The 24,368-nt window shown below is 44.8% G+C and overlaps 2 protein-coding genes across 2 annotated transcripts in view; one reads left to right on the top strand and one right to left on the bottom strand.

The window, feature by feature from the left end:
• Positions 1 to 4,207, top strand: part of LOC126986559 (synaptotagmin-4-like) — a 43,683-nt gene extending 39,476 nt beyond the window's left edge. The window contains exon 9 of the mRNA XM_050842826.1: positions 242 to 4,207. Coding sequence (XP_050698783.1) covers positions 242 to 367 — 126 coding nt within the window. The 3' untranslated portion in view covers positions 368 to 4,207. The remainder of the gene's footprint in view (positions 1 to 241) is intronic.
• LOC126986711 (protein lines-like) lies at positions 2,690 to 24,082 on the bottom strand. Its single transcript, XM_050843068.1, has 3 exons — positions 23,832 to 24,082; positions 14,641 to 16,373; positions 2,690 to 12,287 (listed from the first exon to the last, which is right to left on the bottom strand). Exons 2-3 carry the CDS (start codon positions 16,119 to 16,121, stop codon positions 11,948 to 11,950), a joined length of 1,821 nt encoding a protein of 606 aa, XP_050699025.1. The 5' UTR covers positions 16,122 to 16,373; positions 23,832 to 24,082; the 3' UTR covers positions 2,690 to 11,947.
• Positions 24,083 to 24,368: the final 286 nt, after the last annotated feature.

The raw sequence follows: 24,368 nt of genomic DNA on the forward strand, positions 1-24,368 counted from the left end.
GTGGGTGTGTGTGTGTGTGTGTGTAGGTGACATGGCCCCGTGTTGTGTATGTGGCAGGTATTGTGGTAGGAGTGGTGGGAACAGATGTGGTGTGGGCAGATGTGGTGTTGACAGGTGTGTTGGGGACAGGTGTGGTATAGGAATGTGGTGTACCAGGTGTGTTGTGGTGTGCCAGGTGTGGTATGGCAGGTGTGTTGGTGTGAAAGGAGCAGGAGCTAACTCCCCGTTGTTGTGCCTGCAGGTGATCGGGCGACTGGAGTTGGGCGGGACGCGGGCGGCGGCGTGCGGGTCCGCCAGCCACCACTGGAGCGAGGTGGTGACGTCGCCGCGCCGCCAGATCGCCGAGTGGCACAAGCTGCGGGAGTAAGAGGCGGCGCCCCCTCCACTAGGCCCCGGCAGCCCCCGCCCCGCCCCGGCACAAGTCACGTGACCACGACTCTTCTTATCAGACAATAAGCCACGCAGCACGCCCGCGTCCTCCACCAGCAGCGGGCGTGGGCATGCGTGCGGGCGTGGGGGCCGCTGCCGCTCCCAGGACCCCGCCAGTCCACATGTATCTCGATGGTTGTCACGTTGATGTGTGAGTGTAGGGCTCCGTGTCCCGCGTCCCCCACGTGTACCTCCCTCCTCCAGCGCGCAGCCCCGTGGACCACATGACGTGCTTCAGGAACACCGCCGGTGTCGACACATTCCCTCCGCCCGACGCAGGCCCGCCCGGCACCACCTCGGCCACGCCGCTTCGGGACGGGCCTGCACAACTCTCCTGTACGCTACACTACCCGCTTGGAGGCACCCCAGCTTGCCCCACCCCTGTACAGCCTTCACCCCCCCCCCCCTCTCTTCCCTGACGTTATGCCTGCACCACCCCTTTACACAAACACACACACAAAGCAACATTCCCGGTCACGACACAGTACACTGGGCACGGCCTCGGCTGGGCAGCACATATTGCTGGACTGCGGCGTCTTTAGCTTGCCCACGCCCACCAACAGCAGTAACAGGGATGGCAGGGGCGCGACAAAAGTAACACCGCGTCCCGTTCCTAGCCTCTACAGCCCACGATATAGCCTCTAACCCAAGCATTCGTGCAAGTCCCTGAAAGTCTTACCACTCTGCCGCCCTGTCCCTGCATACCCCCCTGTGAGTATGTGTGTGTATTGCCCTCCTAATCCTTCCCCCTCGCAGACACGGAGTTGAGAAGCACTGTTACCCACCACCACTTGCGACAACAGCAACAACAAAAACACCACACCACACACCACACCACACCAACAGCATGCACAAATACCACCGCCACCACCACCACCAGAGAACAACAGAACTTCAAAACCACCACTACCAGACGGCAAAAACACCACCACCACTATCACTAATAACAAAACCACCACCACCAAAACAACAACCACCTGTAAACATAATCACCACCAAAACAATACACTCCCCCCAAACAAACAACCACTTACGGACAGAACCATCACTACCACCATCAACAACAGTAACAACAGACTACCCATCCCCCCAACCGTGCAGGCCTCCGACAAGATCTCTCTTCTGCCTTTACGCTCACCCCCCCACCCCGCCCCCATCCATGCCATTCCTCAGCAGCACGAGCAAGACAGTGCCCCGCCGAAGCCCAGTAGCAGGACAAGCTTGCGTGCAGGTGTTGGTATCGTGTTAACCGCTAATTCGTCACCATTATATATCATCACTCTTATCAGACGTGTACCAATATACCCGCTAACCACAACACCGCATGACAAGCTTTACGTGCAGGTGTTGGTATCGTGTTAACTGCAAATTCGTCACTAGTATATACCATCACTCTTATCAGACGTGTACCCGCTAACCACAACACCACATGATAAGCTTTACGTGCAGGTGTTGATATCGTGTTAACTCCTAAATCATCACCAGTAAACACCGTCATATAAGCACACACCACACCACACCACACCACACACCACACCACAAGCACAACAGTTTCCTCTTCCTATCGTGGTATTGTGGTTGAGATGTATAGCCATGATACGCAGACCTCAGTTCGACTCTCAGCCAAAGCAGTAAACACAGTCCAACCATTGTGTTCTTCTGCTGTGGGGTAAAAAATGGGAGCTTAACGGTTCCATGCGATGATAAAGAGACGGAGCACAGCGCAGAGGCGTGGCGTAGTTTAGCATAGGGGTTCCTTACTTTACTTCACATAATAACAAAAACAAGCCACAAATTATACACCAAACATTAGCAAACACCACGAAGATAGACACAAACACTATCACCCAAGAAAAGAAGAAAGAAGGGAAGGAAAGGAATGGGAGGGAGAGGAATAGAAGGGAAAATAGAGAGAAGGAATTGAGAGGAAAAAGAGCACACCACAACACCACCACACACCATAAATAACAGCACATACACCACGAACCAAGCCAAACTAACTAAAATACACCACCCATTCCACCACCACAATCAAAGCTACCCAATGGAGCCTGACGTAACAGCTCGAAACCCATTTAAAACCATGCCACTGTAGGGCTAGAAGATAGGTGTTATGCGTAGGTACGAGATTCAATAATATAGAGGCGTTAATAGCATGTAAGTGAAGCAAAATACGAGTACCAATAGGCAGATACTGATAGCTGACACACACACACACACACACGGCTATACTCACCAAACTCGAGAGGTGTTTTTCTAACTGATATTCGCCGCCACCACCACAGCTCTGCATGGGTGGCTGAGATGGCGATGAGCGTGGCACGAAGTAGTGATGGTAAGGAAGGAATATAAGACGGCCACTACGATAAAATAAAATAAAAAAAGATTCACAGACACACACGTGCACACTCCTCTCCTCACGAGCTGTCTGCTACTGAAGCCTCGGTCTTGGTCTCGGGGTATCGGGGTTGAGTTGACAAGTGAACAGAGTTAGATATATTTTGAACAAGCTATATATATATATATATATATGTGTGTGTGTATACTTGAGATTTACGACTCTAAGATGATCAGCGAGAGAGTATATTCTATTTCCTTGCTTTAGAGGCATCATATCTCACTACGTCATACCCACGACAGCATTCGAATGGCAGACAGCAATCACGTACAGCATGCCAAGATCCACGTTATAAATTTCAAAGCGAGCTTGTCATTAGTTATAGGGGGTTTTTTTCGTCCTCAGTATGAATGTGGTACTCCAATGCCCACATTTCCATTCGAGTGCTGTTTTCCGCCCCTTTTTAAGCCCCCCAAACCAGCTGGCGGGGGGCGCGTCCCTCACATCGCATTTTGTACCACAATCTGCATCTTCATATCGGTCATGCCTTGGTGAACATTGAAGATGGTTCAAATATTTACAGTGTAAGGGCACGAGTATTCAGGAAGGTATTATAGTAGTAGCCAAGGACTGTCTGCCAGCCCGTGAACCATTCCAGTGAGGAGCCAAGCGTTCAGTTTCCCATAATAGCTACAATAGGTACGTACTACTCATACGAAGCGAAACGTTATGGATTTGTAGCTACACCACGAAGGAAATTCACCCTCAACACCGCCTCTCCGCCTCGGCCACACCTGCCCCATGCTCGACGGGCCACGCCACGCCACCTGCAGTTCTGAAGACGGCGAAACATGCTGTTGGGAAGAAACTGCGTCGACAGGTGTTTCACGAAGGCCCAGAGAAGCGTTGCAAGCTCCAGCAGCAGCGGCAGGGACTGGCCAGGGATGAGGCGGTGTGCTAAGTAGGAAATTATTGCCATGATGTACTGGCTTCTAGACTGTATATAATGACTGAAAATGTGTTCGTTTATTTTGTTTACGGTAATGTAGAACAGCACCGAGCACAGAGCAGCGACGAGCCACGCCCCATCACGCGACGAGCCCCGCCGGCGCCGCCCAACGAGTGCCGCAGGGCTCCTGGTGCCAGGCTGCCAGCGCGGGGCAGGCAGAGACTGATTGGTTATTTTTATTTCTGGCTGCAGCAAAGAATCTTGTGTCAAGCAGCTCTGTACACATATATGTAACGTTATATATATATATATATATATATATATATATATATATATATATATATATATATATATATATATATATATATATATATATATATATATATATATATACATGAAAGTTTGGCTCTGACAAATGCTATACAGTCACGTGTCTATGTATTACCATGAGCTGTAGAGGAGTGACCAATAATAATAACTACCTGGTGTGAGGCGCGTTTCCTTGACCCATCACGCGGGCCCCTCCCTGTGACCCCAATTCTGAGAAAATTGTATCTAGCTATAAAACCGCCACCATCAGCGTATGTTGACCCTCTCGAAATAACCTGATAATCAACGAGACTCCAGATTAATGAAGGAAAGGGGAAGGAGGTGGCGTAGCTGTGGGGAAGTAACTCTATGAATAGGGAAATCCGAAGTGCCCATGAAGGCGGACACTCAAACACACTGCCGCTGTAGGGGTCCCTCGGCGCGCAAGGTTTGGGCCTCCAAGTATCTACCTACACCCTTGAGGGGGTGCCCACTTATTTGAGTCCACAGATACAGTGGCCCTGTCCCCATTCCTCTTACAAGACATAGATAAGACAGTCCTCCCTCCGTCTTTCCACACAGCTTCAGCGCCACACAAAGCCCTCCACCACAAAAGTGCACAGAAACACTCAGCCCTTCCTTTCCTTTTCTCTACCTAGGTACAGTGCCACACACACCCCTGAACTACACACACCGTCACACACAACCCTGCAAAACACAAGAACCTTGCCACTTAAGTGTTCATGTGTTCGACTTACTTTCCAAGGAAAGGTCATACATTGAACATATGGCATCTGAGTACCAATGTGGGACAAGTAAGTAAAGTTGGGTGCATACGCTACAGCTGCGAGTACCTGTGGTGTCTTCATATCGTTGGCCCTTAGAACCTGTGTGTGGATAAGAACCCATTACCCCGGGACACGGGCCACTGTGAAGACCAGGATTACCAGTTTACCTTCCGACAAGGTTCCCAGTACCCATATACCAAAAGAGAGGATGAACAGCTGGGTGAGCTACACTTCACTGCCTGGGCCAGGATTTGAACCCAGGCCCACGAATTCATAGCTAGACACGCTAATCACTGCTCCATGGAGTGCTTTCCTGCAACTTTATTGGGGCCACATGGCCTCATGTGCCTAGCTTGGAGGAGTTTGATCAACCTTTAGCAACACAGCAAACACTATGATGTGTGGCAATTTCACACCCTCAACATGGCTGTCACAAACAAATCTTTTGCAGTCTTGTTTCCTCTCCTCAGCCTTCAATGTTACAACAGCCTGATGTGACTGAAGTTACACTCTCCCCTCCATGGATTGGGTGCCAAAAATAAGACATGGTATTTTTAACTGAATTCAATATATTAAAAAAATACATGGTATGAAGATGACAAAGCACAGACACATTATCCCTAGAATGTTTGTGGTGCAAAGTTTATGATAACTTCAATATTTCCTTTAATTATTCAGTGAACTTTGGATGACAATTCATCCCAGAACAAAGATACTTGTCCCTAAACAAAAACAAAATCAATGAAGCTAATCTTGATAAACTTGTATTAATTTAGAAATAAAATAGTATACAACAAGACCACCCTGACAGACTGAGTCCTCAAGTGCTTTCTATTCCAATAAATGCAGTCTGAATGATATGTTTTGGGAATATCCTGCCATGTCAGACCACACATTCCAATAACATTCTTTGTACCTCACTCTCTTAGCAACACTGGTGGTGCTGTGGTCTGGAGGAGATAGTCAGTTTTGTTGTTTGACGAGCCAAATTTGAAGAAGTTACAAGAATGTACAAACAAAATTGGGCATTCACAGTTTTCTGAGTCCATGGCACACATGTACAGACTAGAGCTTTGTTTTGAGAACACCCCCACGCTGCCACAGGCCCACAGGGCTCAGCTCTGGGGGCTCAGAGCTGCCGTCACAACATGGGACTCACCACACACAGAGCTGGCACTGACGGGCAGGCTGCCTGTTCCTTCCAAGGCCAGGCTGCTGCCCGCCATAACCATGTCATCCTGATGGTTATCTACTGATACAACAGATAAATGTACTCCCAGATGTTTTCTCAAGTGTAAAAAAGTTCTACACACTACTTTCTTTTAATATCTACTATAAAACAAAACATTACATTTCCTCAACAAACTATCTACAGTGCTTAGCTTGATGCAGGAAAAATAAAGTCTGTGAATGGAGGCTCAATTTCTCACAAATAAATATTTGTAAAAAGTAAATACAAAAATAGTCATTCTGTCAGAAGAAAGAGAACACTGGAGAGCCAAGGAGACATTGCACAGGCTACACCATGGCACTCACTGCCTACTGTGATCATTATAAATGACCTCATTGTAAACTACAAACATCAAAACATACAAAAAGTAGATATATACACCAGACAACCTGCCAACAACCACTCTTAATTTAGATGTTTGCTTTTTGCTTAATTTGACATCTTCAACAGTTATATTTTATAATATTTTAGATCTACAAGTGAGAGAAGTATTTGTTCAATGAAGAGAGATACTTAAGAAACAGATGACCCAATTTAAAAAGAGGCAAATAAAATTTTACAAAATCACACCTGTCAGACACCCCTCCTGCCAACAGCCTATTAGTAGCATCCTTACTCGCTAGGGATCCAGCTTAAGTGATTGGACTATAATGGTGAAGACTACTGCATGCCACCATAAGACAGATCATTTCATTTGTTTCTTTACTTATGATCATGCCTACCCAACAGACAGCACCCAGAGATACATGTAAGAAACCTCAATAAAAAACGTGGTCCAGAATCTGTTCAAAGGTTATAATGTAACTGTACTTGCACACTGCTACAGCACTAAGCAGATAACCCGGATGGTGCTGGCATTATTCCCCGAGCTGTGCAGGACATATCTCACGGTGTGGCAAGTCAGATGGACAACGTGTACATGATCAAAGTGTTGTTTATTGAGCTCTACAAGAAATGCTTTTTTATCTACTTAGCAATCAATCTACTAAGGAAAAATGTATTGTAGACATCCAAGAAGATGCCGAAAGAATACTGGTGATAAGAGATTCCTGTGACCAGCACTGAGGAGACCAAGATGTGTTTCGAACAGGGTGCTGTGGCTGGTGCCCCACCAGCCATGAACGCATGCTCCAGCCGCTTTCACGCCATTGTCTCTTAGCACATCAAACAATATAACACAAGAAAGGAGAGAGCACTGAGTCTGCAAAGTTTCACATGGTGGACCTGGCTGGCAGTGAATATGCCAAAAAGACTGGTGCCACTGGGGAGCGGTTCAAAGACGGAGTGAACATTAACAAGGGTCTCCTGGCACTTGGGAATGTTATCTCAGCTCTCTGAGGATGGAGGCTGAGGTCACATCTCATACAAGGATTCAAAGTTAACAAAGTAATTACAAGACTCCCATGGAGACAGCTCTCACACAGTGTGTCACCAGCTGACAGTAATTTGGAGTCCTTGAGTGCTCTTTCCTATGCTGACCCTGCCCAGAAGATTAAGAATAAACCAACTGTCTTTAGTGACCCCAGGCTGCTGAGCTCCACAAGTTAAGGGAGCAGGCCATGCAGTTGCAGATCCAGTTGATGGCATCAAATAGCAGCTGTGGAGGAGCTTCCTCAGATGGCAATGAGGTTAATGCTCTCCTGAATCATACCTAAGCAATACAGAAAGAGATAAATCAGCTGACACAAGCACTGCAGACAGCTCTTGATGAAAATACCAACATGGCTGAAAAAGCAATCATGGCCGAGCTATCTGGAGAAGGCATGAAGGTGAAAATGGAGGAGCTGATTGCCTTGACTGGAGTAACCTATGAAGCATAAAATAAGATGTTTGATGTGACCTCCAACCCCCAATATGAGGACCAGCTCAATCTTGTCAGAGCTCCAGGCCAAAATTGTTGAACTGTAGGTGAGGGGTTTGTCATCCTTACATAGAAGATGTGATCAAAGGATGCCAAGAGGCTGGAGTGAGGTGGCAGGACAGGGTGTCTAGTGAGGAAGTGGCTAAGAGACGTGGTTTGAAAGAGATACAGAAGAGTGAGACACAAGAGAAGATTGCAATGGTTCGGACATGTGAAAAGAGAGACAGAAGGCAGAGAGTGCTGAGGAGGATAGAGGAAATGGAGGTACCTGTAAGGAGACAAGTTGGAAGACCAAGGAGAACATGGAGAGGAACAGTGCATCAAGACTTGGAAGTCATAGAAATAGAGGAAGGATCAGCACTTTTGAGCACAATGGAGGAGGATCATCACAAGTTCGACCCCAAGAATGGGAAAAGATGGACTATAAACAAAGCAGATTTCATTTGTTTCTGTTGAATCCCTGGATTAGGGGCATAGGTGGCTGCTCTATGAGACAGGTGTGCCAGTGTTGCAGCACACAGACCTTGATGACAGGACAACCGTGGCTGACAAAGTCTTCACCAGGCTAACAGGTAAGGTTAGGAGTCCAACACAAAGGTTTTAATCAAAGGAGTGCCATGACCATTTAAAGGGATCCTATAAAAGTGCTGCCTAGAACAAATGCAGACCGGAGCAAGACTCAAGGCAGTGGCATCACAGATCACCGTCTAAGTTCAAGTGAGATTACAAGTTAACATAAATGCTCTGCAAAGAACAATGGTTTATGTGACTTTGGAAGGAAAGAGATTACTTTAAATAAAGGAAGAAAATACTGCTTTTCATCTACTGTTAAATTAATACAAGGAATATGCAGCTGTTCAGTCCAAGAAATGATGGCAGCTTAGTGCCGACTCTTTTCTTTCACTACCAGCAAGAATCACTACTCTACAATAAAGACAATTCATGAGCCAAATATGATGACCTTTCTATAGCTTAAACACTGAAATTTCAGCAGTTCCATCAAGTTATCTCAAGACAATAAACTTCACTCATGTGGGAAGCAATCCATGAAGGGAACAGAGGATCAAACAGGAAGTCTGCCAAATGCAGAAAACTGTTTTTCTGGGCCACTTGTACCATGGCTGAGGCACTGCACACCCTCCACGTACCATGGATGGGGCACTGCACACCCTCCACACCGGGCCAGCCAGCCAGCCACACCTTGCACCACACTGCTGCACACCCAGAAAAGAACACACACACACACACACACACACATGAGAATGTTGCACTGATGCTTATTATAGTTCCTCTAAAATTATACAAAGAATGAAACAAACATGTACCAGCAAATAGATGGCAGCAATAACAAAAATCATGTTATTATGCACTTGACTGTGTGGCAGTGTAAAACAAAAAGACTATCCAAAACAAAAGACAAACTGTCTGAAGGTTACTTCCAAGCTAAGACCTGAAAAGAGGAATGTGCTGTGTGCAGATTTTAACAGGTGATAAAGTTTGGCAAGTCTGCAGAAAAACATTCTACCAAACTATCCTTAAACAATACTCTGATGAAGCAGTTGCCTTTTTTTCTTCCTAAGGACCTTACAGGGTGGGATAAATTAAAAGTAACTATTCATAATGGCAGTAGTGAGGGACAAGCAGTGATGCTCTGTCATGCAAACCATACCAAGGCAACAATCTGCAGAACAACTCATAGATTGGTCACAGTCATAGTCTGTATACATGAAGCACTACTATGGAGAAACCCCCTCCCCCCCACACACACCCACACACACACCCACACAATCATTCTTCCTCAGTAAAAACATGTCAGACTGGGCAACAGAAACACATACAATACTAAGATGAACTTTTGCTCTAGGCTGAAACCAGTTGTGTTTGAGAGAACCGACAAATGACATACTGTTTGAGAATACAATAAGCATGCACTGGGCTATATGCACATGTAACAGTACTATAACACCAGTATATAATATATCATATACTTAAACCTTTCTATCTTTTTATCCTGATTAGAGGTCCATATGTTATTTTCCTCTACACCCCCCACAACAATATTCCTCAAATGTGTTGCAGAGTCAGAGGGACTTGCCTCTGCTGATAAAAGCAGGAGCAAGGGCATGGGCAGGACCATCAGCATGCCAGGGAAAGGGGCAAGGGATGCCACCAGGGCAGTAATGAGGAATGGGACAAAAGTAGGAGTAGGAACAGCTAAAATCTTGAGTTAAGTTTTTTTAAAGCCTTGTGGTAAGTACATTATGAACCACATACAGTATTCATAACCATAAAGAGAGTGTCGGCCGTATTCCCAGTTTTTCATAAGTGCAATAGCAATGATACAATCCGTACCATCGTGATGACCGCCTTGATCACATAGTGTAGTATTCCCACTAGCCTCTTGTTCTCTCGTGAAGCAATTACCAACCCACCCACAAAAAATATTTGAAATAATAAAAGACTTAACTTTTTTAATTATGACTCCTTGAACAGTGGTTATAGCTAATTTTTGTGCATTTACAGACATGTGTAATACTAAACCCATAAATGTGTTGGTTTTGTGGCCAGTATTGAGAGTGACAAGCTGGTAACTGTCACAACACAGCTGGGCTTACAGTAGGCTATGTATACACAAGCAGCAGCTTCCCTTAGCAATGTTACTAGGTTTACCACTGCTTACATTTCTAGTTTTTCATGGTAACCTGGCACAACCTTTAAAAACATGAAATACAGGTGTAATAGTGTTCATAATACCAATTCAGGGATTTTGTAGCAGTGATAGAATGACAAAGTTGAAAACCCTTCTCATTATGAGTGCCCTTACAAGAAGGCACCAGGAAACAAAGCAGAAAGGGGCTTCCAAAAAAATTTTGACAGATCATACACATCAAGCGTTCCAATAACAGCAACGACTATGAATAGTGGCATACAATCATGATTGCAAATGTGATGATCCAGGAATACGGCCATGTGACTCATTCAGCTACACATAACTGTGTTTAAAGAGGAATGCAGGGGAGGATCAGCCATCGGGTGACTAGGAACAGGCCTTGAATCCACACTTGAAGAGACCCCAAATAAATTTGTTTACCAATAAATTTGCTTATTTAAGAAATAACTATGCAGGTGACCTCATTGACAAGTCAGTTCAATCCATTAATGAAGTGCATGGCTATTATATGTATATTATATTAAATCAGTGGTTCCCAACCTTTTTTTCAGGCGACCCCAATCATGCACCTCTAGACATGACCGTGACCCCACTAGTTTAGTTGTATATGTGTTATTATAATAGAGTAACACCATGTTTGATATTTTGAGGTCTTGGCGACCCCAGGAAAAACGCTTGCGACCCCAGGGTTGGGAAGGAGGGTATTAAATTTTCATCTCAATGATACTGTTCTTGATATTATGTTTGGTCTATAAAATAAAATACTCTAGCCCTGCATGCATACATGTCTTTACAAAAAAGAAACACACACACACACACACACACACACACTGCATTGTAACACACTGCATTCAATGCAACACACACATGCACACATTGCAATGCAATGCAACACAAACACATACATACACACCTGGTTCTACCAACCTTTCCCACCTCTTCACTACAAGCACACCTGACAACCACCTCAACACTTTGACACAACTATTAAAACTGAGTGAGAGCAGAGAGCATTGTTAAGTAAGACATGAATGACCTAAATAAATATAAAAATATATGATATTGCAACTGAGGGTACGTCAGTTTCTCTAACACTATAAACATCCTCCCAAGCCCAAGCAGCTGCCAAGGTCATGGTGGAGGCATTACTGGTGCTGCAGCACTCAGGGGAAAGAGGTATTGCTGACTTTGCACACTAAGTAACAAAGACACCTTCACATTAAGTGCCTCTCTTGGCAAGGTCTGGGTGCACTGTGACCTTATAATGGGTTACTTTCTTCAACACTCCACTCCCTGCCCAGTTCTTATCCTAGAGCTGCCATCCCAAACTGCCTGCCCACCCACCTTGCCAGCTGACAGGGCGGGACAACCCTAGTGCTCCCCACCCTCGTACAGCTCCTCACACTTCTGCAGCAGTTTGAGGACCGGTGTAATGTTGTAAGGGAAGAGGTTCTTGGACACCAGACGGTCGATGGCAAAGCGGAGGCGAATCAACACTGTCATCACCTCCTCCAGCCGGCGGCCACAGTGGGAGGCAAACTCGTGCCAGCTGCGGCGGATAAACTTGAGGTAGCGGAGCAGGTAGAGGAGGAAGCAGGTCTCGTTGGATACCAGCAGGTCGAGCAGAACATCATGCTCCAGGTACACCGTCTCCAGGAAGACCAGAAAGGTGGTGTGAGGGTTAACGCAGGCATGCAGTTCTGGCTGTTGCCTGGGGAGGAGGGGTTCATGTTAACACTTCAAACATTACTCCGACTGAACCTACAGTGACAGGTGCAAACGTAAATTTTCTTGGTTTATGGAGTTATATCTTTAAGAAAACAAAGGCATCAATGTCCTTTGCTGAAAATACAAAAGAAATATTGACAGCCCTGTGCTATGTTACCAGGACTTGTGTGCCAGGGTGCATAGAGATGCATCTGACAACACTCATGCTGGAATGATTATGATGCCGCCTTGGTCTACAATTAGGGAATGCCTACTGACTGTGAAATGCCACAAGTTAACTTAATGAGAAACCTAAACTTTCTATTCTGCGATTACATGACACACTAAGGCTAGATACTGTTTATAGTTTTTAGTTTTTGTTTAATTCATCCTGATCCATATGTTCAGCTATGATGTTTCTACATATCTAAGAATGCTTATGACATTCTATTTCCTACACACAGTGGACTTGTTCCTAAAAATAACTTATGGCATTAATTCCTTGAATATTTCATCAATACTTTTTTACGAACTACTTATTCTAGATGTGTAGTGCGGTGACTAGGCCTGATAAGGGAGCCTCCCATAACCCACTTGGCGAGTGGGGTACCTCTTTGGCCGAATGGTAGAGTAGTGTCTCTCCCGTCACGCTGGTCGTGGGTTCAATCCTGGGCAGCCGGAAAAAACCTTTAGTTGTCTTGATTAATTTCTCGTGTGTTTCGATACACACAGAGGACATGTGGGACCGGGAGTGTAGTAGGAAAGAGAAAATCGGGGTATTTCACTGGTGGCATAGCGGTGGGCATCCTCTCCTGCAATTCTGTTGAGTCTCCCCGAAAGGGTAACAGGTAGGATGGCCCATGCTCTCCGAGGGTAATAGAAAATGAGAGTTGGAGGTATGTCTCTACGGGGACGTTCGTGTAGTGCAGCGACTACGCCTGATAAGGGAGCCTCCCATAACCCACTTAGCCAGTGGGGTACCTCTTTGGCCGAATCAGTAAGGAGTGGCTCTCCCGTCACGCTGGTCGCGGGTTCAATCCCAGGCAGCCAGCGAATACCCTCACCTTGTCTTGATTAATTTCTCGTGTGTTTCGATACACACAGAGGTCGTGTTGGAAAATAGAAAAGAGAAAAAGAAAATCAAATCTTGGGGCATTTCAGATGTTCATCTTCATGGATGATCTCCCTCCTAAAAAAGAAGTTACGATTTGTGAGCCAAGTCTGAACGCTGCAACATGAACCAAATTCTGTGTATGATTCAACTTATCCTGTGGCTTTGTTCCATAAACTTGAAACTCAAGTTTATTCCTATGCTGCCAGCTTCTTAATGCAAGGGTTAACAACTACCTATCTTACTACTTTTCAACCTTTCACAGGTGAACTGTGGAAGAGCCTTCCTTCCTTCCTGCTGCACTTCCTCCTTCCCAAAACTTGAATTCTTTTCAAGATGAGATTGTAAACAAATCTGGAATGAAACTTTACTGTTGTTTTCAACACCTTCCTGTCTCTTTTGGTAAGAAGTGTGGGATTACTTATCTTTACTTTTTGACCCTGACCTGTCCATTGTGCAATGATTTTTTAATTCCTTGCTGGTTATTAATCCATGGATATTCTTCAATAAATAAGTGCAACCTTAGATAGCCTGATGAATGTCAGCTGCAGAAGACTGGATATTGCAGTCAGGCTAAGCCCTGAGTATGGGATTCTTAGCCACCACAAGCTTCAGGGCAAAATCACTGAAAATCAGTGCTGAAGTACAGCTTACCATATACAGTCATACCTCGGTTTACGAGCTTAATTCATCCCAGAATTTTGCTCGCAAACCAAAACAAATGCACACTGTAGAGATGAAAACACAAAGATCACTCTCTAGAGCACAAAAGTAAACGGACATGAGCACACGAGTGCTACCTCTGCGAGTGTAGAATGCAGACTGAGACCCCATTCCCATTGTTTTCCGCTCCAAGCGCTCTCATCTTCCAGCGAACAGAGGGAACCCACACTCACGTCTTTAATTTGTACAAACAGGATGCTTGTACACCAAGTCACTTCTTGTAAACCAAGGTACCTTTAATGAATTTTTTTTGCTCGTAAATCAAAACACTCGTAGAGTAAGGCACTTGTTAACCGAGGTACATACTACTGCATTACACCTAACTGCCTTACCTAACTTCATCCATGCACCCCATATATTATATTCTGAATTATTTATGCAATAATCTCTTCTAACACTAAAGCACAACAGAAAGCCTAGACTTGTTTGGGGTTCAGCGATGTATCTCATGCCAACAAGTCAAAGACCCTGTAGGCAGCTGCCCTAGATGAAGAGACACAAGAAGAGTAAGAATGAGACTTACCTGATGCGCAGGCCAAGGCCAGTGAAAATGTCCAGGCCACACACCATGGACTCCACCAGCCAGTCATCCTGGTCAGCAAAGAGGCGCACCATCCACTCAGCCATGGGGGCCTCGGGGTGGAAGGGCAATTTGGCCTTGACAAAGTCATCCACCTTGCGCACAACCTCCCGAAGACTGCGCTCAATGATGGCCATGTCCACGTCCTCCGAGCCAGATCCACCCGATCGGGACGAATTCTCCGAAGAGGAGTCACAGCGCGTCTCCTTCACTGTCACTGCAATAGCCTTGAGCACCACCAACACCACTTTGTGTAACACCGTCCTGTCACCAGGGTCCATGCCCCCCGAGGGGCCCTGTGAGCTGGGACCTGGACCGGCCATACTCCCTGCAACCTCCCCCCCAGAGCCGGTCCCACTCCCCACTCCTCCACAAGGCACACACTCCAGAAACCTGCGGTCCTTGACAGCCCGGATAAGCAGGTGAGCCAGGTTGCAAGGCTCCTCAGCCAGCACGTCTTGCAGGGCCAACGTGCTGCCGTAGCAGAGCACCTCATTGTAGAGGTCCAGTACTTTGCGCCACACCACCGCTGCCGTGTGCCGTGTCAGGGGGGGCATCAGGCGCTCCAGCCCAGAGTAGAACTCCTTGGTGTCTGTGACGGAGAGGTTGGCCTTCACCGAAATGAGGGACTCCCACAGGGCCAGGAAGGACACCACCACATGCTCTCGCTCTGCTGAGAACTCGTTGACCAGCTGGGTAAGGCGGCCCACCAGGGCGAACCAGCGCCGCTCCAGGGTGCGGGTAGCCAAGTGCTTCACCTCATTGGCCCCCTGGGCCTCCGCCGGGGCCAGCCGCACAAGAGAACAGTCCGGTGGTGGGCCACCCTCCTCCCCAACCTCCAGTGGGTGTTCGTCCGCATCCTTCCACTCAATTACGCGACGCACCACCTCCACAGAGTGTCCCACCTCCACCAGGCGGGGCGAGGCTGCCAGGTTTTCCACTAGCCGTTCCAGCACCACCTCCCCCGCCCGGCCCCTCAGCATGAGCAGCAGGGCCGAGAGGGCACGTGCTGAGGAGTAGCTGACATAGGCGTCAGGGGAGGCTAGGAGGGTGAAGAGGACGTCCAACACAGCAGCCTCATTGTCTGCCCCGGCAGCAGCCACTTGGCTGATGCGGGCACACAGGACACCACGACTCTGCTGCCGAAGTGACACCTCAAAGAACAGTGTCAGCATACCCGTGTAGAGCAGCGTCTCCTCCCGCAGCAGGCCAGGCCGGGCAGCAGGACGGTTGGCCAGGCACTCATTGCAGACGGCCAGCGTGTGCAGGATGTCCGGTAGCTGCAGGGAACACAGGCACTTGTGTGTCAGCCGAGTGTGGATGATCTCCAGGTCTCGGCGGGGCAGCAGACGGCCAGGCCGGCCCCCAGCCCCGCCTTCACCTGAGGGGGGCAACTTAGCCCGCTTGTGCTGGGGCTCTGCCATGCTGTTCACCTGGCACGGCCCAGGCCACCTGGGGGTAGCGGGCGGGAGGGCGGGCGTGGCCGCCGGCCTGCCTCCATATCAACAGCAGGGGTGAAGGAAGGGGCCGGCCAGGCCTCACTATCCTCCTCCTGAAGTTGGTGTGGTGGCTGGGGGGCATGACCACTTGCCCCGCCGCCCCACATTATCTGCCCCCGCCGCCACTCATCCCTGGCAGCTGCACCATGACATACTCACACACACACCAACAACAACCTGAAAAAAACATTACAATAAGTTCACAAAGCTAACAATGCAAGTGTTCAGTCATATCTTAACAAAAGGTCAGTGGCACCAGGAGCAACAAAACAACTGCTGCACCTAAATGAGGTATCACACATTTCATTCAGCTTTCACACAATTCACAGAAAACAGCTTTTATGGAATAAGCATATGAAGCTGATGAAGTTGAAGGGAAACACCAAACATTTCAGGATATATGGTAAGAGGGAAGTATTTATCTGAGCTACATTGACAACCAGGATGCCTCAGTCCTGCCCTTATCACCGAACTGGAGGGATCTGGTGCAGCTCCTGATGGAGCAGGACAGGAGAAGAGGTCAACTGATATGTAGGTGGTAGAACAAAGTGTTTCCTTAAGAGCTATCTACCCTAGCAGGACTATCATTAATAATAAATGATGAGCAAGTTTATCCCAACCTTATAATTTAAACTACACATTCATTTTGCCTCTGTTCATGGACATGTCTGCCTCATGCTTTTCTAGAACTAGCCACAGTGCAGTGCTTCTTCTCACTGCATATTTGGTTATGGAAGGCTTTTTATCAAATGTTCCATTGATCTCCAGTTGTGTCATCTTCTCAGTTACACTGTGTCTTGTACAGCAGCAGATTTGTTGCAGAACTTGGCATATGATAGCAGTTTTAGAATAAAACTAGTTTAGTATTTCCTTCATTTGGTGCTTGGGATCCCGATGTGGTTCAAGTACTCAGAGATGGGGCTACTGCATATGAAGGTAAAACAACCTGAGCTCTTCCAAAAAGCCTCACCTTCACATTTTTAAACTATCAATACCCAACTGGTTATCACTAATTACTTACTGCTAAACTAACAATACATGTTACTATATAATTACTGCAAATGGAAGTTCTTTCCAAAGCATTCACTTAGCTAAGTATCAAGACAGCAGCATCAGCTGCCATCTGCTCCTGCTGGCTGTTTGTGTTCCTCAGGTATTGATACTAGTACATTATTATTAATTTACACAAAGTTATGCATGTTTCTAAAACATATTTTGTATAAACATAACTCCATTGTTCTTTTTATTTTCCTAAACACATGTCTAAATAGTATTTCATGGTATGATCATAAGTGTTCAACATGTTTTTACTATTTCTTCAACAATTAGTGCCAGTCAAAACTGAAAAATTTAAAGATCCAAATATATTTACCTATTCTGGACCATAGAGGCTGTGTGGTCTGAAATTCTATGTAAATATGCTGACTGCATAAAACCATCCCTAGTAGGAAAAAAAAAAAAAAAATGCCGCAAGATGAGAACGAAAAAACATTTCACTGTACACTGACAGGCCATCCCATTGCACCCCTGCAGGACCCCCAAGCGTGTTGCAGTGGAAAAGGAAAGTTATTAAACTTTTGGTGCATGAGAGGGTTAAGGTTGTGACACCGACTCCATCCCCTCAGACTCATCCGGTACAGGACATATCATGTGTCATGAGGTACGTCTTCTCTGACATTTTCTAGTAATTTATCTAATGATTTACAGATTCATTAATGCAAAACATCATGAAATATAATGTTTCCACAAAAAAATCCATGTTAAATCAATATTTCCACAAAAAACTTCCCACGAATTGCTTGCTTGAAATGTCCTCCCACAAGAGCTCCCTCGAAAGCTAATTTCTCCCAAATTTGTGGGATCTTCCCACAAAGTGAAAACACTGGCCTGGCAGTGCACCCAAGTAATTTACACAAGAATTGATTATAAAAAGGAGTTGCAAATCCTTTTACCAGCTCCAGCCAAAAGTAGCCAAATTCTTGACTCTTGACTCCAACTCCACACCCCTAGCAGAAATTAATAGACACAAGGAAATAATTTAGTTTTTTTAAATTTCCAGTGTAGCTAGTGACACAAGGAAACAATTTAGTTTTTTTTAATTTCCAGTGTAGCTAGTGACACAGGGAAATAATTAAGTTTTTTTTAATTTCCAGTGTAGCTAGTGACACAGGGAAATAATTAAGTTTTTTTTAATTTCCAGTGTAGCTAGTGACACAGGGAAATAATTAAGTTTTTTTTAATTTCCAGTGTAGCTAGTGACACAGGGAAATAATTAAGTTTTTTTTAATTTCCAGTGTAGCTAGTGACACAAGGAAATAATTTAGTTTTTTTTTTTTTAATTTCCAGTGTAGCTAGTGACACAAGGAAACAATTTAGTTTTTTTTAATTTCCAGTGTAGCTAGTGACACAAGGAAACAATTTAGTTTTTTTTAATTTCCAGTGTAGCTAGTGACACAAGGAAACAATTTAGTTTTTTTCAATTTCCAGTGTAGCTAGTGACACAAGGAAATAATTTAGTTTTTTTTTTAATTTCCAGTGTAGCTAGTGACACAAGGAAACAATTTAGTTTTTTTTTAATTTCCAGTGTAGCTAGTGACACAAGGAAATAATTTAGTTTTTTTTTAATTTCCAGTGTAGCTAGTGACACAAGGAAATAATTTAGTTTTTTTTAAATTTCCAGTGTAGCTAGTGACACAAGGAAATAATTTAGTTTTTTTAAATTTCCAGTGTAGCTAGTGACACAAGGAAATAATTTAGTTTTTTTAAATTTCCAGTGTAGCTAGTGACACAAGGAAATAATTTAGTTTTTTTAAATTTCCAGTGTAGCTAGTGACACAAGGAAATAATTTAGTTTTTTTTAATTTCCAGTGTAGCTAGTGACACAAGGAAATAATTAAGTTTTTTTTAATTTCCAGTGTAGCTAGTGACACAGGGAAATAATTTAGTTTTTTTTTAATTTCCAGTGTAGCTAGTGACACAAGGAAATAATTTAGTTTTTTTTAAATTTCCAGTGTAGCTAGTCACACAAGGAAATAATTTAGTTTTTTTTAAATTTCCAGTGTAGTTAGTCACACAAGGAAATAATTTAGTTTTTTTTAAATTTCCAGTGTAGCTAGTGACACAAGGAAATAATTTAGTTTTTTTTAAATTTCCAGTGTAGCTAGTGACACAAGGAAATAATTTAGTTTTTTTAAATTTCCAGTGTAGTAGTGACACAAGGAAATAATTTAGTTTTTTTTTAATTTCCAGTGTAGCTAGTGACACAAGGAAATAATTTAGTTTTTTTTAAATTTCCAGTGTAGCTAGTGACACAAGGAAATAATTTAGTTTTTTTTTAATTTCCAGTGTAGCTAGTGACACAAGGAAATAATTTAGTTTTTTTTAATTTCCAGTGTAGCTAGTGACACAAGGAAATAATTTAGTTTTTTTTAATTTCCAGTGTAGCTACCTCTTGCCCACATTGCTCTCATTACAATACTGTGTGTGCTCATTAATTTTGGGGGTATGGTGCATATGTAGCAGGGGCATCAACAGAATTTTTTTCGAGTAGAGCCAATATGTTTTAGATCCAATACATATATACATCGAATTCCATATTTCCCTTGAACAGCAAGACAATGCCACACACAGTTTCCCAATAATTGCAGCATTAGGTGTCGTCAAGAGGTTTTCAAAAACATCAATTTTGTTATAACTTACCAACAAGACTGTAAACAGGAATATAATTAATCTCCAAGAAGGGGCAACTGACCCTCCTTGACAACCCCTTCCAGATGCCCATGTGTAGAGGCTTTGAGGATGTGACATGTTCTTGGCATTTTGTGATGCAATTAATCATCTGACAATTAGTACAAAGCACATCAGCTTGAATATGATGTTTTCATGACCTGGTTGTCTTATACCAATAAGAAAGCACATCAGCTTGGGTATGATGTTTTCATGGTTATCTAACACAGTAGAACCTCGTTTATCCAGCACGAACAGGGGGAAGCTCATGCTAGATAACCCATTTTGCCATTGTTTTGAGACTTACTCCTATAGAACTGCCAAAACTCATAGATAGTGGAGGATGAACAACCAAATTCCTCCATCAGACTATGGCGGGACTCATGTTTCTCAAGTCTCTGGCAGCTCTACAACTACTACTTCAAGGTAAGCACCTTGCGCTTCCTCTTCTCGGTAACCAATGGCATGTTGCTACCGAATAACAGGCCCAATGGTCCAGTAATAACAGTCAAAGGCAGGTTCGATACGGCAGCACAACACTCTGGTCTATGGCGGGCAAACATGTCGGCGATGAAGCATAGTTGCCAACTCCACTTTGGCAACCCTGGCGTAATCAACCAGTGTTGCCATTCTAGCAATTTTCCCAATAGACCTAGAGATTTTGGGTAAAGATCTAGCTGGGAAATTTGCCAACTAGCAGCTAGCGTTTTAGTGAAAAGGCCTATTCAGACATTTTTGGAGGGTATAATTATTGTATTACTTAAAATCTAGCGACTTGAGGCTCTGATCTAACAATTTTTGGGGGTGCATCTAGCAGGATTGAAATTTTTTCGATGGCAACACTGTAAACAACAGCAGATCAGATCAGTGCCATTGAGGGTGCCATTGTTTTGGATGCCGGATAAACGAGGTTTTACTGTATCAATAAGAGAGCATGTCGGCTTGGCCACAGGGGGTTACAACTTTGCTCATCAGTGCGTCACAGAGACGGTGGCTGCCGTGACAGCCAAACTCATTTGCTGTGAACATGATTACTAACAGTTAACCCTTTCACTGCTAAACGCTCGCAGCGAGCGTTAGGCGTATTTGCTGGTGGTGTTAAACGCTCGCTGCAAGCTCCAGCCGCACTCAAATCTCCCGTGTATGAAAGTGTTCCAACACTAATTCTCACAACACAGGATTGCCAATTGAGTGGGTTCTTCACTAAATTGGGTGGAAAATCATGTCAGCCCAGCGCGGAAAATCTACGGACGAGCAATTGGTGGATGTTGTTGACCAATATAGCGACATTTTTGCATAGCTTCATCTATCACATGACTGATATTTTGACCAAATAGTTGTAAATTTTGCAGTTGGCAATACTGCCCTGCCAGCACCCCATCATCAAGAGATCTACAGTAGTTGCCTTACGGCTGACCGTCGCGCACGTATAAATGTACGTCTTCACAGACAACACCCCCTGAACGTGCCTGTACTTTCGCAGGAGTGGCTTATATTACCGAATCGTATAGATCTTGGCCTCCTCTTTCTGTTTTTTAGCTGTGATGAATAGTTTTGAGATATAGAGGTTAAAAGAACGAGCACTAGCGTCACTTGCTGGTGGTGCTAAAAGCTCGCTGCGAGCACCACTCGCACTCACAGCAAAAAACACCCACTGAACGAGCCTGTACGTTCGCAGGGGAGGCTTACATAACTGAATCTTATAGATCTTGGCCTCCTCTTTCCAATGGTGTTTTTGATTTGTAACTGTGATGAATAGTTTTTGAGATATAGCGGTTAAAAGAGATCCCCTTCCCCCGCTGGGAACCCCGACCGCACCTGAGGGGATAGTCTCATTGCGAGCGCTTAGCAATGAAAGGGTTAATGCCCACATAATTCCTGGACTTTCTGCTTCTAAAAAGTCATTTGAAATAGATTTATCAGATTTGGCAGGGCTAGGTCATTGTTTGGTGTTAGTTTAGTATATCTTCAGTGGTATGTTAAGCAGTAGAGTTAACCCCATGAGTGCACAACACGGCATGCATGCCAATCCCCCTGTGCGTGGTCGGGCTGGGGGGTGAGGGGGTCCCTTTCACCTCCATATCTCTGTAACTATGCTTTGTAGCAAATATGCAAGCATATCATTAGAGAGAAAAAGGTGAATATTATACAACTGGCTTACTATCATTGCAGTATTTCATATGATGACTGAGAATACACGATACAAAATTTTACATATACAAGATTTTATTTTGACATCGTATCTCAAAAATAAACCCTATAATATTATACTTAGTGTAGTTTAGCGTATTATTTTCGCTATCACTTGGAGGTTCTGAAAGATAACTAGGCTAGATGCAATTCACCCCAGTCTGGTGACACATGAAGCTCAGCTTTTTCACTTATAGGGGGTTTGGTTATGTAGGCGGTTGTGGGGGTTGCAGGGACAGCCCGCTATAAGACCAATGAGAATAAAGTTACAATGGAATGTGGAATTGAGTTGGAACATATATTGTGAGCGCAAGATTCAAAACTGATTAATCGTCATGGCGACGATACAGCACCACGACCACAGATTGCACAGCATTGCTGTAATGATGTCGCACTGAAAGGGTTAAATAAAATATGGGGGAGTTGGGAAGACACCCTTATAAGAGGTAGGTTTGGGTGGGCAAAAATAGGTTTTGAATTTTTTCCACTTAATGTTACAATTGTAAAAAAAAATCTTCCCTGTGTTATATGCCACCATACAGGGAGGAGGTAATAAGTAGGAGAAATGGCAAAACACAGTAAAGGGTTATTTACACAATTTTCACAAAATTTGAAGTTTCCAAAAAACTTAGTCAGAATTAGCAATTCTGAAAATAAAGGTTTTGTGAGGTGTATTGTCTGCAAAGGCAATTCTACCAAAAATAAAACTACCTTACAAGAAAAAGCATAAGCATTAGCTCATGAAAATTAAAATATCTATATTTCAGAAGAAAAAAAAGAATATAAAGTCCTGCACAATAAATACACTCTTGAAATTAAAGACAAAGTCAGCCATATTTTTCTCATATTTACCAAAAGACAAGAAAAATATTAGCGGGCCAAATTGGCCTATTTCAAAGACATTAGTAACTAATCATTTCAAGATGAAATTTAATGCTTTTTCACATGGAGATGGCTGTTATAACCTGGCAATAGCTACAAAAGCATTCAAATGAATTTTTGGCAATAGATTGCTATTGTAGCACTGATACGTTATCATCAATAACACCAACATGTTATATCTTTGGCAGAGATATTTTACTATTTTGTGGCAATATTATTTTTTTGCGGCAGAGGGTTACTATTCATTAAGGTGGAGTTCTGTTAATTCATGAACAGAACCAGGAGTCAAAACAGCCCATCCGGGGACAAGACGGCAAAACGAGCTATGCTGCAGTGTTTGATGTTCATCCCAACAGCCATGAAACAGTGCAATTTGTGATAATTCACTCATGGTTTTGTAGCTGTTTTCCAGTGATAAATGTCTCCACAAAAAAGCACCATGCTTTACCCAGAAAATAGTGGCCTGTGCCCCTGACACAGCCTGCTCAGCGTTACTGTGTCAGATGGCTCCCACAACAGCACAGTAATGGGCTTGCCGTGCCATCCCCACCACCAGGGCAGGGCCGGAGGCAGCCGTGTGCCTGTGAGGCCAAAGCACAAGACAAGGGTAAAGCCGAGTGTTCCTGACACACTGTGGGCCTGGCGGGCAGGTGAGTAGGCTGTGATGCAACACAGGTGGGGCGAGGCTGGAGGCTGGCCGGGCAGCACGCCCCCCAACCCTGCCTGTCACCGTTCCCTCCACGAGTGCCGGGGCCGCCCTGCACGGCCCTGCCTCCCGAGGGGCCGCCCTGGCACCGTGCCCTGCCCCCGCCCCCCACGCTGGGCAGCGCCACTCACCTGAGGAGCAGCGTGACACCACCGAGATAGGCGCCGTGCTGGCCGCCTCGCCACGCGCCGCCCCGCCCTCTGCTCGCTGGGGCCGCCGCCACGCCCTGCTGGCCCTCGACGACTAGTGCGGCCACGGCAGGTAAAGGCCAGGCGCTGGTCCACGGCTCGGCACGCGCTGGCCCGGGGAGGCTGACCACCACTCTCAGCTCGGCGACAACCACCACCACCACCTACACTCAACTCACCAACTATAGTCCGCGCCGTAAATACGAGCGCTATTTTACCAAAAAGTATGACTTTTCTTGCAGAAACGATAACGTATCAAGTTATAATAACTATATTAGTTCACAAAATTCTTGAAAATCATATATTTTTTCGTCATTTCAGGAACACTCACTATAGATAGGTACACGGACTTGTCCACTGCGTCCGAAGGAAGTCTCTGAAATAATTCAAAGGCTGTTTTCACTTATTGAATCGCCAACTCTGAATCAATACAGAGACATATAACATTTTATGAATATACAAAGAGTTTGCGTGTTTTGT

The sequence above is a fragment of the Eriocheir sinensis genome, chromosome 62 (genome assembly GCF_024679095.1).
Source record: "Eriocheir sinensis breed Jianghai 21 chromosome 62, ASM2467909v1, whole genome shotgun sequence".
Classification (NCBI taxonomy): domain Eukaryota; kingdom Metazoa; phylum Arthropoda; class Malacostraca; order Decapoda; family Varunidae; genus Eriocheir; species Eriocheir sinensis.